The sequence below is a fragment of the Poromitra crassiceps genome, assembly GCF_964638095.1.
Source record: "Poromitra crassiceps genome assembly, chromosome: 3".
In the NCBI taxonomy this organism is placed as follows: Eukaryota; Metazoa; Chordata; class Actinopteri; order Beryciformes; family Melamphaidae; genus Poromitra; species Poromitra crassiceps.
The window spans coordinates 48,848,826-48,860,881 of record NC_139625.1 but is presented as its reverse complement, the minus strand read 5'-3'; the positions used below and the strand labels follow the sequence as shown (position 1 = coordinate 48,860,881).

General features: G+C 44.0%; 1 protein-coding gene across 1 annotated transcript in view; it reads right to left on the bottom strand.

Annotated features, from left to right (window-relative positions):
* baz1a (bromodomain adjacent to zinc finger domain, 1A) overlaps positions 1 to 12,056 on the bottom strand; it is a 114,909-nt gene that overhangs the window by 94,175 nt on the left and 8,678 nt on the right. The window contains exon 4 of the mRNA XM_083633763.1: positions 2,950 to 3,123. Coding sequence (XP_083489889.1) covers positions 2,950 to 3,123 — 174 coding nt within the window. The remainder of the gene's footprint in view (positions 1 to 2,949; positions 3,124 to 12,056) is intronic.

Below are 12,056 nucleotides of genomic sequence, written 5' to 3'. Positions count from 1 at the left end.
TTCTATGTATTAAATTCTAAAAAACGACCCTCAACATTTGGGAAGGCTAAGCCACACAACTAGTTCGTTATAATCTAACATCATGCTTTGAAGGCGACTTTACGACGATGAGGACGGTGATCATCACCATCACCGGGTGATGACTCAATCAAAGCAGGGCCCCGTTCCAATACCCATACTTCCATACTATTTAGTAGGCAAAAAAAGATTTAGTATGTCCCAATACATAGTATGTCAGATGCAGTATGCCAAGAGTACCAGGATGTTGTACTAGATCAGCTCCTATTTCGGAGTATGCATCGATGCATGCTGCTTCAGCCAAACTTCCCCACAATCCTTTGCGCAGCAGGAAGTTATGTCTTCTTCTTCTTCTTCTAATGTTTTATGGCGGTTGGCAAACAACTTTTTGTGCATTACCGCCACCTACTGGAGTTACGTCGCACTGACTGAGCTGCGTGTTCATGAATGAGATAATTAACTTTAAGAAAGCCTTGAAATATGTTAAAACCAAACAAGCATGGAGTGTGTACCAAAACATGCATATCTTGATTCCTGTTTAGAACTCTGACTTAATGTTTTTGCTTTATTTATTTTATTTTGTTTATTTGATTGTCTGTCCAATTTTGTAAATGTTTAGTCTGAATTTTTTGTATAATGTACTGTTTGTTACTGCCAGACTTTGTTTATTGAAAAAAAAAAATAATAATAAAAAAAAAAAAACTCAAATGTGGCGCTGCGGACGTCGGCGGGAGTGAGCAAGAGGTCGGAGTTCAGGAAGCTCACGTGACGACAGATGTAGTGTGTCCCAATAGTATGCATTTTGCATGCATGCTGCACACTACAATCCATACTTTGTGAGGGCAGCGGCAGTACATACTACAAGAAAGAAGTACAAGTATGGGTATTGGAACGGGGCCCAGGTCTCCGCTGATAGAGATCTCTTACAGGCACACAGGCACGTTACGCCTCCTCCTGACGAGAAGCGCCACCGACTGCTCAACCTGCCGACTCCCAAAACTCGCTAAACAAAACTGAATGGAAACATGCATAAATTCGCATTTTATTTTGCGGATTTTCACAAAATTCGCTTGAATTATGCGATACATTTGGATGGAAACCCAGTTACTGACTCTGAAGCTAATTTTCTGATGTAGTCACACCTCAAAAATAATTTCCTTCAATAAAACAGTGAAGGCCAGGGAATTTTGTTTGGCAGAATAATATTTTTAGCTGCAACCAGCAGCGCTGGCCCCTGCGTGCGCTGCTGGTTGCAGCTTCTTTGCTTTCTTGATTTTCTGCTGGTGGGCATCGGATATTCTGGCTTGCGTTTGCCAATCCTGTCCTGCTGCCTGGGTCTGTCTGGGTCAGTGTTGTGTGCTGCTCTGCGTGCCCCCCCCCCCCCCCCCCGCCCCGCCTCAACTGCACACTCCTCCTGTATGGGAGGTGGCTCTCTGCTGAATTTGCTCTGCACTGTGAAGGGTGCGCGACATCCAGATTTTTACAGCCTTCCGCGTGTGCTTGTCACCGGCTCCTATGCTTCCAGTTGAGAATAATAACTCCACGGCTGATCATGCGAATGGCCTGGGCTGTCGCAGCGGACATGGAGGAGCTCAATTGTGGGAGCAGATTGGCTGCTGCGGGCACATCTAACGTTAAAACGCTTCATGCATATCGATGCATACGGATGCGATGCGATTTCCGTTTCCCCAACGACTTATTCTCTGTTTTTCTCTGCCTTTCTGTTAACCTGGAGAGCACTGTCGCCACCTAAGGGTTCTGTAAAATAGGTTATAGACCTCCAATAGCTACAATAGTTGTACAGGAAATGCGGAAGGCTTTGATCGACGTCCCACCGTCAAAAAACGCATTGGACGTCGAAAGACGTCCGTGGCACTCTACGTCACTATTTAATTGGACGTCGAAAGACGTCCATGGCACTCAATGAGTTAAAGAGAAGACACTATGTAATGTTGACTGGCATTTTGTATGTAAAATGTGCAGGTTTGTTTCCTTATTGGTTGGTTGGTTTCCAAACAGATCATGGCTCTAGCAGCTAGCTACGTTAGCTTCCGGTTAGCGGGTTGCTTTTGGAGTTAAAGACACAAACCCTGAACGTTTCATTTCAGGAAAAGCGTGAGGTTTTCTATATGGTTTACGCCAGCTCTGGGAGTATGAAGTGATTTGAAGGAGGGGATGTTTGGTCACAACAAGCAGTCCGCTTGTAGACAGAGGAGTGCTACAACGGCAGCCCGCTGCTGCCTGCGACTAGGCGATGGCCAGCTACTAGCAGCTAGACGCTAAACAAATCCGCTGCCTCCCCCCAGGTTTGGTTTAATTTAACGCCAGCTCAGACTTTTCCCCTCCTCTCGGAAATCTTGTGGGACATGGATTGCAAATTGCAATAGCGTTGTTTTGTTATCTGAAACGGTGAAAAACAGCCACACCCTAACAGGGAAAATGTCACGTGACGTCACAAGCACGCAACAACTTGTGCTGCTCCCAAGGCAAAACAAAGTCAAGTTGGCGCCGTATTATCGGGGTCTATTTATCGGCTAAAATGTCATTATCGGAATAATAAATAATAACGCAAAATGGCCATATCGGCTGATAATTTATCGGTCCGATAAATATTGTGCATCCCTATCAGGAAAATGGCAAATAGGCCAATCTCCCAGTTAAGGTGCTTGTCATCATCCATTTAGACAGCAGAACTGTGTCACAATGTTAAAATATTTTCATATCATCAAGACGATAAACAATAATATTGAATTATCAGCCAGCCCTACATAAGTGTTTTCTTTAGTGCAGTGTATAGATTTTAAATCGAAAGACCAGACTAACGGTTCAAGCATAGAAAAAGGTGGACATTAACAGATCCCTCTGTGGATTTTATGAATCGATATCGGATCAGTAAAATGAATATCAGTTCGATTTTAATTTCTGCCCGACCTTGGAGCCACGGAGCCGTTCAGCGGTGCTCTGGGGGTTTGGGGGGCGCTGCTCTCCTCATCGCTGTCACTGATCACGATGGTGTCGTCCTCTGATGGCTTGGCGTGGCCATTCACCGGCGCTCCGTTCACACTGGCATGAGGAGACTGCACCTCCAGGATCTCACACACGTGTCTGCAACACACACACACACACACACACACACACAGAAAGTTGGATGACATCACAGAGTGCAGCCGTGTGTCATTTTGACTTTACTTCTTCTGGGCTTCACTGCCTCGTGGAAGTGAATTTAAAGTAGTGCTGCATGATTTGTGGAAAAGGTGCGATTAGCGATTACTGTGGACAATATTGCGATTTGCGATTGCGATATAATGGTATCTAGGCATGTGCCGGTATTACAGACTAAAATAGCTACATGAAATATATTAAAATTTAAAATATATTAAAAAATAAATAAAACAATTTGAAATAAAATTATCTTTCAAAAATATAAAACATTTTACGAAGAGAATACAGCATGTATTTTTTTTTATAATAAAATCTTTACAAATTACCGTATATAGCAATGTACTCTTCACAACATCCTGTGATATCAGTCTATGTTTGAGACATTTGCCTGTCTCAAAAATAAAAATATAAAGTGCAGCACTGTGTTACAGCACATAGGTTGTGTAAAATGGCACAGACTGCAAAGTTAGTTACATGTTTGCCCAGTAAATACAATGAGTAATACACACACAGTTTATTTCTTTTGTAGCGACAGATTACAGTCAGATGGCCTTAACGCCACACTCACGTGACTCTTCTTTTTGAGAGAGAGAGAGTGTTACATATGGCACTATATTCTTCATCACAGCGGGTAGGGTTGCCAACTTCTTGAAATGGAAATAAGGAACGTGGGACGGTCCGGCCGGGGGCAACTGTAATGGCTTCGGCTTCAACCATTTACCCATTAATACAAGCAAACACACAAACCTGGTTTTGATAAGTTTTTGCGTTTTTTGCGCTATGGAAGAAAAACAATAAACAGTAGTGCAAATTACATTTTGATATAATTTATCTTCACATTGGCATGTAGCCTACTCATTAAAGATATTTCGTTTAACAGAACAGTGCAAACAGCAATTTTACACAGCTATTATTTTGAATAGAACAGACCTGCAAAAGTTTACATCATTAGTGCAAAACATTTTAGATTTCATATTAAATCTTCTGAATAAAAGACAATTATTGAAAAGTATGGATTTAGACTGAGGATATTACTGTAGCCTATAACAAGTCTTACACCTGCAATAGCCTACTGTTGTAAGCAGGGTTCGTACAGCTTTTAAGAGTAAAATTCAAGCACTTTCAAGGTACCTAAACAAGGCTCTTGAAGCCTTTATTATCACATCTAAATATATTGACATTGTGAAAAAAACAAATGGCATTGTGATGCCTGGTGAGTGAGGAACTTTGAGTGCTCCCTGTGTCCTGCGCACTGTCCACAGCCTCTTGCTCAGGCTGCTGTAACATGACACCGGCTACTAGGGCTGTGGCGATTCACTTATCTCCCGATTCGATACTATCACGATTCTTGGGTGCCGATTCGATTTATATTGCGATTCTTAAGTATTGCGATTCTACGATTATTGCGATTCGATATTACGATTTATTGCGATTTTTGTTTATTTTTTTCTTTTCTTTTTTCAGTTTGTTTGCTTTTTTACACTAGATTAGAACATGGGAAAAGTTTAATCATACACTAGAGACTGTATATTATATATCATGAGTAGGGCTGGGCGATATAGTTAAAAACAGGGGCGGACTGGGATCATAATTCAGGCCGGGCATTAGATACCAAGCAGGCCAGGCCGATATGGGCCAACGCGCGTGAAATTTGGGCCGTTTGAAGCCAGATTTGGGCCGTTTGAAGTCCAATTTTACAATGAGATGCACCCACTTTAACCCTGAAGTGTAATTATTACTTCAGACTAACTAATAAAGTAATAAAACCACTAGTAAACCAGTAGGCGGCGCCTGGCCTGCTGTTCAGTGAGTGGCCTGACTGCAAGCACCCAAGAAAAAAATTTTTTTTTTTTTTTTTTTTTTTTTAAATTTGCGATTATCGATTCTGGAATAAAAGATCGATCCAAAAAATCGTGACATTAAAAATCGCGATACTTAGGTGAATCGATTTTTTCCCCCACCCCTACCGGCTACATAGGCCAGGGGAGGGGCAGCGGTGCCAGCGGACTGAATGGAGACTCCGCTGCGGAGTTTACTCGCTCATACAACTAGCTTTGTACTAGGGATGTCGAAAATCATAATTTTTCTTGACCGACAACCGACCCTCATTAGCCGACAAGTGTCGGTTAACCGAGAAGATTAAAATGCGCTATTTTACTGTCTGTGCCCCATTAAACCATTACCACAACAAATGCTTAATTTCTTTTCATTAGAAAGCATTTATTTTTACATCTACAAGCAGAAAAAAACACATTAACAAAACGAGAAGAGTTGAATCCTCCAGCCATCTAAACAAAAACATTCCTCCGATAGGCTATACTGCTTAGAGCTGCACGCTTTGCATATTAAGGACACGTTAATTGACACGCAGCCGCCCCGTGAAGTACTGTTTGAGCGGACGACAGCCCAGGCTGCAGGCGAGGGCGCATTGACAAAGTGCGCATCACTACAGTATCTTCTCTTTTAGCAATAGTCTCACTAATTCCACAGTGGTTTACCTGCTTTTGAGATCTGCAAAAAATAGTTTGCTTCTGTCTCACCCGTTCTCCCTCTCTCTTCACACACGCGACAAGGGCTGTGCTCTCTGTGTCTTGCAGGGCTCCACAACATTATAAAAACGAGTCCGCACTCCACACGCAGTCTCTTGTTGTGAAACAATTTCTCCGAACTGCCATGTGTTGGACAGTAAAGACTAACGTTAATTGATACTTTTCAATCGTCAATTCGACTGCTTCATGTCTGCAGTTTAGTAACACGGTAAAAACTACTGTTTCATCATTGAGTTCGAGCGTATGCATGCGTGTGCCTGATGAACATGCACTGCAGAGAGGGAGGGAGAGAGTTAGACCGAATGAGACAGTGAAGAAAAAGTAGGCTAATGACAGCACACACGGAGTTAACAAAACTATAGAACATGTATGAGCTGATTGTTTCGCTGGGTGTGTTAATCATTCTGAAATGGTCACCGAGCACATCTGAGCTGTGCTCAGACAGGAGCAGCAGAGGGGCGTGGCAGTCAGTGCGCTCACTTCACTGTGACTGCAGCAGGTGTTCAGCTGTGTGTGTGCTTCGCTGCGGAATGCGTTAAATCAACATTAACCATGTGTTTATTTCCAAATCTAGCTTGATTAACACTTGCCCCATCGTTTAATATACTTATGTTACATTGCTGACCACGAAGGGGGGGGGGAATCGCCACATTGGCAACACTGTTATATGCAAATTAACATGGAAATTGACCGTTTAACCGACATGCTTAACCGACCAAAGACGTTCTCGGCGGTTAACCGTTGACATCCCTACTTTGTACTGCAGTGTCTCTCGAATACGGGACAAAGCGTGTCCCGTATCAGTTCAATACGGAACACGTCTTGGGACGGTTGGCAACCCTAACAGCGGGTCATTACCTGCTGTACACTTAAAAGTGCACTAGTTCTGCATAATCACCCGCAGCTCTCTCCTTCTTTTACAGACGTTCTCACTAATCACACGGCTGTTTACATTCTTTCTGATCGACTAGTTACTTAGCTAAGCTAAGTTAGCTTGGCTGTTAGTGGTGGGTGCTGTCTCTCCCTCGGTAAGATGTTTATGTTTAACGTTATAACATTACTGTATATTTGCGGAAGTCTCCCGCTAGTGTTGATGTCCAGTGTGATGGCAGAGAAAAGTGTTTGTTTATTTGCTGCGTCACGTGTAACGTTAGTTAGACGAGGTGCGCGCACACACACACACACGCACACAAAGACATTTTTTATATATACTGTATATATATAATCGCACCCTTTTGCGGTTATGTAATCACACGTGCTGACATTACGATTGCGATTCGATTAATCGTGCAGCACTAATTTAAAGCCCCTTTTACACACAGATCTCGCAATATTGGTGTAAAGAGGATCGGCCATTAGGCCCCCTCTGCCCTTTTACACAGAACCAAGCAGCCCCGCCATATTTCCGCCGTGGATTGTGCTTTTACACAGCACGAGGAGGCATTTCGGCATGATGTTCTATCGTTGCCATGGAGATGTGAACTAGCCTACTGTATATACCTGCTGCTGAGGGATATACAAATATTCTGGATGATCAGAGGGAATATCCTATGACTTACACAGAGGGATTTATCAGACGCATACAAAAAAGAATAAATGAAAAAGAAAAAAACTTGGGCAAGCTGCTGCCGGCGGGCATATTGGGAGAATAACAGTGATAGGTCATCTGACAGATCAGCTTGTTAAGCTTATTATGGCAGAGGAATCTATTTAACGAGTAACTTTCAATATTCATCTGATCGACTTTATGGATCACAGACCCAGCATACAGGTAACAGAGTACTGAGTGCTCGATCAAATCCAGCAGTGTCAAGTGACTGCAGGTTAGGAGGCACTCCACTCATGCTTCTGGGGGACTTCAACATACAGGCGGTAACCCTGCAATCCCCCCTCTTCCTTAACTTCTTCTCATCCTTCGATCTCTCCCCCTCTCTATCTCCAGCCACTCATAAGGCAGGGAACCTGCTTGACCTGGTCTTCACCCGATCCTGCTGCACTTCCAACCTCACTGTCACCCCTCTCCCTCTATCTGATCATCACTTTATAACCTTTATAAGCTCTCTCACCGACAGCCCTCTCCTCTGCTGTCCTGTCCCTGCTCCCTTCAGCTGAGCAGTTCTCTCTCCTATCCACTCAGGAGGCTTCCACTACTCTTTTATCCTCTCTCTCCTCTGCTCTTGACTCTCTCTGCCCTCTCACCTCGAAACCTCCTCGATCCTCTCCCCCTGCTCCTTGGTTGTCTGAATCTCTGCAAACTCATCGAACAGAGCTTCGGGCAACTGAGAGAACATGGAGAAAAACACAGAACCCCAGGGATCTCTCTGCTTACCATCTTATCCACTCTAACTTTACATCTGCTGTCTCAACAGCAAAAACCTCCTTCAGTTCTGAAATCCAGTCCTCTGCCTCCAACCCCAGCAAACTATTTTTACTACCTTCTCCTCTCTCCTAAACCCTCCCTCACCTCCCCCACCATCCTCCCTCTCTGCTGATGATTTTGTAACCTTCTTTGCTAAGAAGGTAAATTACATCAGCTCTTCCTTCCCCCCTCCAGTCAATAGCTGCAATACTCCCGACTCCAACTCTCTGACCCCTGCTACAGGACTTACCTCCTTCTCTCCCCCGAAGAGGTCCTTAAGCTGGTCAGGTCTAACCGTGCCACCTCCTGCCCCCTTGATCCTATCCCTTCCGCTCTTCTCCAATCCATCTCCACTGATATATCTCCCTTCCTCACTACCCTTATCAACTCCTCTCTATCCTCTGGTCTTGTGCCAGCTCCTCTAAAGACTGCTAGAGTCAAGCCACTCCTTAAGAAACCCTCCCTTGACCCTACTGCCATCCAGAACTACTGTCCTGTCTCTCTTCTCTCATTCATTTCCAAAACGCTTGAACGGGCTGCTTCCGAACAACTTTCTCTATATCTTTCCCAGAATTACCTACTGGATCCTCTACAATCTGGCTTCAAGGCTTCTCACTCTATTGAGACAGCTCTCCTTTCAGTCACTACACCCTACACACTGCTAAGGCCTCATCCCTCTCCTCTGTCCTTGTCCTCCTTGACTTGTCTGCAGCTTTTGATACAGTGAATCACCAGATTCTTCTCTACTCTCTCTGATCTAGGCATCTCAGGATCTGCACTCTCCTGGTTTGCCTCCTATCTCTCTAACCGCTCATACCAGGTTCTATGGCGAGGATCCCTATCCAGATCCTGTACTCTTAGCACAGGTGTGCCCCAGGGCTCAGTCCTGGGCCCCTTGCTATTCCTTCTCTATATCAGATCTCTTGGCCATGTGATCTCATCTCATGGCTTCTCTTATCACTGCTATGCTGACGACACTCAGCTCTACCTCTATTTCCCCCCCTCAGACACCCAAATCGAGGCACGTATCGCTGCATGCCTCAAAGACATTGGTGCTTGGATGTCTGCCCACCATCTCAAGCTGAATCTTGGTAAGACAGAGCTACTCTTCCTCCCCGGGAAAGACTGTCCCCTCACCGACCTTTCCATCTCCATTGACAACACTACTGTGTTTCCCTCTCAAACAGCTAAGAACCTTGGAGTGATCCTTGACAATCAGCTGTCCAACTCAGCCTACATCGCAGCAACTGCCCGCTCCTGTAGGTTCTCCCTGTAAAACATCCGCAAAATCCGTCCGTTTCTCACAAGGGAAGCAACACAACTCCTGGTCCAGACACTTGTCATCTCTCGCCTGGACTACTGCAATGTTCTTCTGGCTGGGCTACCTGCTGCAGCCATCCGACGGCTTCAGCTCATTCAGAACGCTGCAGCCCATTTGGTGTTCAACCAACCAAAATTCTCTCATGTCACTCCCCTCTTCCAGGACTTTCACTGGCTTCCCATCTCGGCACGCATCAAATTCAAGAGACTGGTACTGGCCTACAGGGCAGTACACCAGACAGCCCCCCTGTACTTACAATCTATGGTCAGCCTCCAAATCTCTCACCGTTCCCTCCGCTCCTCCACCAGTGCAGGACGCCTCGCCCCTCCTCCACTACGGGGGTTCAAAAGTCGCTCATCCCGTTCGCGACTCTTCTCGTCCCTGGCACCTCAATGGTGGAACGAGCTTCCACCTTCGGTCAGGATGGCCGAATCACTGCCGATCTTTCGGAAAAGACTAAAGACACACCTTTTCAGGCTCCATCTGGGCCCTTCTTGAACTACGGTAACTTCTTTCTCTTTAATAAAAATAAAAATAAAAATAAACTAACCTAAACTAAACTTGTAGTTGTCACAGACTGTGTTGCATAGTTGATTGCTCTATTGCTGACAAAAAATGTGTTATTGTAAGTCGCTTTGGATAAAAGCGTCTGCGAAATGACGTAATGTAATGTAATGAAGCAACAGCCAGGAAGTTAGGCATATCAAGTTAGGCTAAAACAGGAAGTTGGGTTGTTCTGCCTTCAGAGTAAAAGCGTAAATTGTCACTTGTGAAAAAGGGGGGGGGGGGGGTTGAGCTCTGCAGCGCAACAAATGTTTAGAGAAGTATAATAATATTAACGCCCTAGTTTTCAAATATTAAATTGATCGCCAACTATTTTGATAATCAATTAATCGGCTTGAGTAATTTTTTAAGGGAAATGTTCCAAATTCTCTGATTCCAGCTTCTTAAATGTGAAGTTTCTGGTTTCTTTACTCCTCTATGAGAGACTGAATATCTTTGGGTTATGGACAGCACCGGTCCTGACCTCCCAGAGGCCCTAAGTAAGATTCTGCAAAGGAAATCAAATAAAATTTGAGCTGAACTGTGACCTACCGGTATTTACCACTAAACTTTCTCCGCTGAAGGTGAGAGAACATGATCATCATGTGAGCAGATTATTTGTTGCATGCGCTGCCTCCTCCGCTGGCTGCATGCGCTGCCTCCTCCGCTGCGGTGTGCGGTGAAATACCAATTAGAAGCCGACTTCTATGCCCGCTGGCAGAGAAACATACCATAGGCACATTTCTCAAAATAATTATTACACCAGAGATGTCGGTTTTAGTGTATAAAAATCTTCAGGAAATGCCTACACAATTTTCAGAATCATCAGATGTTGACGGAAAACGAATTTTGATCAGCAAGTTTCGTGCATGTGTTTTTTTTCCTCGTTGTTCCCGTTTCCTCGTTGTTCGTCTTCTTCATCCGATTTTTCTTCTTCGTTGTGTTTGGGAGATGCATTCAACAGGATGTCGCAAAGGTAAAAAGAAAACATTGAAAAAACTAACCGGGCGTCAAATTGGGACCTGCTTTTATGTACAAAATATGTATCCAGACCCCGCTTATATATGGGACCCGCGGCAATTTGGAAGTCGGCTTCTAATTGGTATTTTACGGTAAGCGTAGAACCTCCAAATTATAGAACACTATTATTATATTGATCAGTTGCATCTGACCCTGTTCAAACTGTTCTCCCGCAGATTTCCTGTTATACATGTTCAAATATAAAAGACTATTAAATATAGCTTGGCTGCAATACTAATCAATAGCTATTTAGTCAATGTCAATCCATTGCTTTCCAACATGCAGTAGGCCTAGTCTAGACTTTTAACTAAACCTTGACTGAGTGTGATAGACTAAATGTTATCTTGTTTATTATTGTCAATGTATTTTTGGGCCTTGTTATTATGTCTTTTTTGTGCACCACCACCAAATGTGAATATAGCCTAATTTCCTCTATGACAGGGATGTCAGAGATACGGCAGGTTTCATCCGGCCCGCGGGCAGGTTTCATCCGGCCCGCGAGATGTTTTGGAATATTTAAAATATATATATATATATAGGCTACTGTATATTTATTTATTTTTATTATTATTATTAAATTCGCACCCCATTATCATGAACTACGTGTGGCTAATAAGCAAGCTAAGAGTTCATTCATAAGTTAATTAACCTGCACTACAAGGAAGTATGTCAGTAGGTCATCAGGTGTAAACAAAGCCGCCATGATGCCACGCTGGAATTGAATCGCGCATTCAGCTACCTACCAAAAAACAAAAGAATCAACAAGATCAGGCACGGACTGCATAATCGGGCACGTCGGGCAAATGCCCGGTGGCCTGGCCTGGCCTGGCCTGGCCTGCAAAAAAATAAAAATAAAATAAAATTGTGCCCGCAGTCAGGCCACTCACTGAACAGCAGGCCAGGCGCCGCCTACTGGTTTACTAGTGGTTTTATTACTTTATTCAGGGTTAAAGTGGGTGCATCTCATTGTAAAATTGGACTTGGCCCAAATTGGGCTTCAAACGGCCCAAATTGGGCTTCAAACGGCCCAAATCTGGCTTCAAACGGCCCAAATTGAGCTTTAAACGGCCCAAATTTTTCGGAC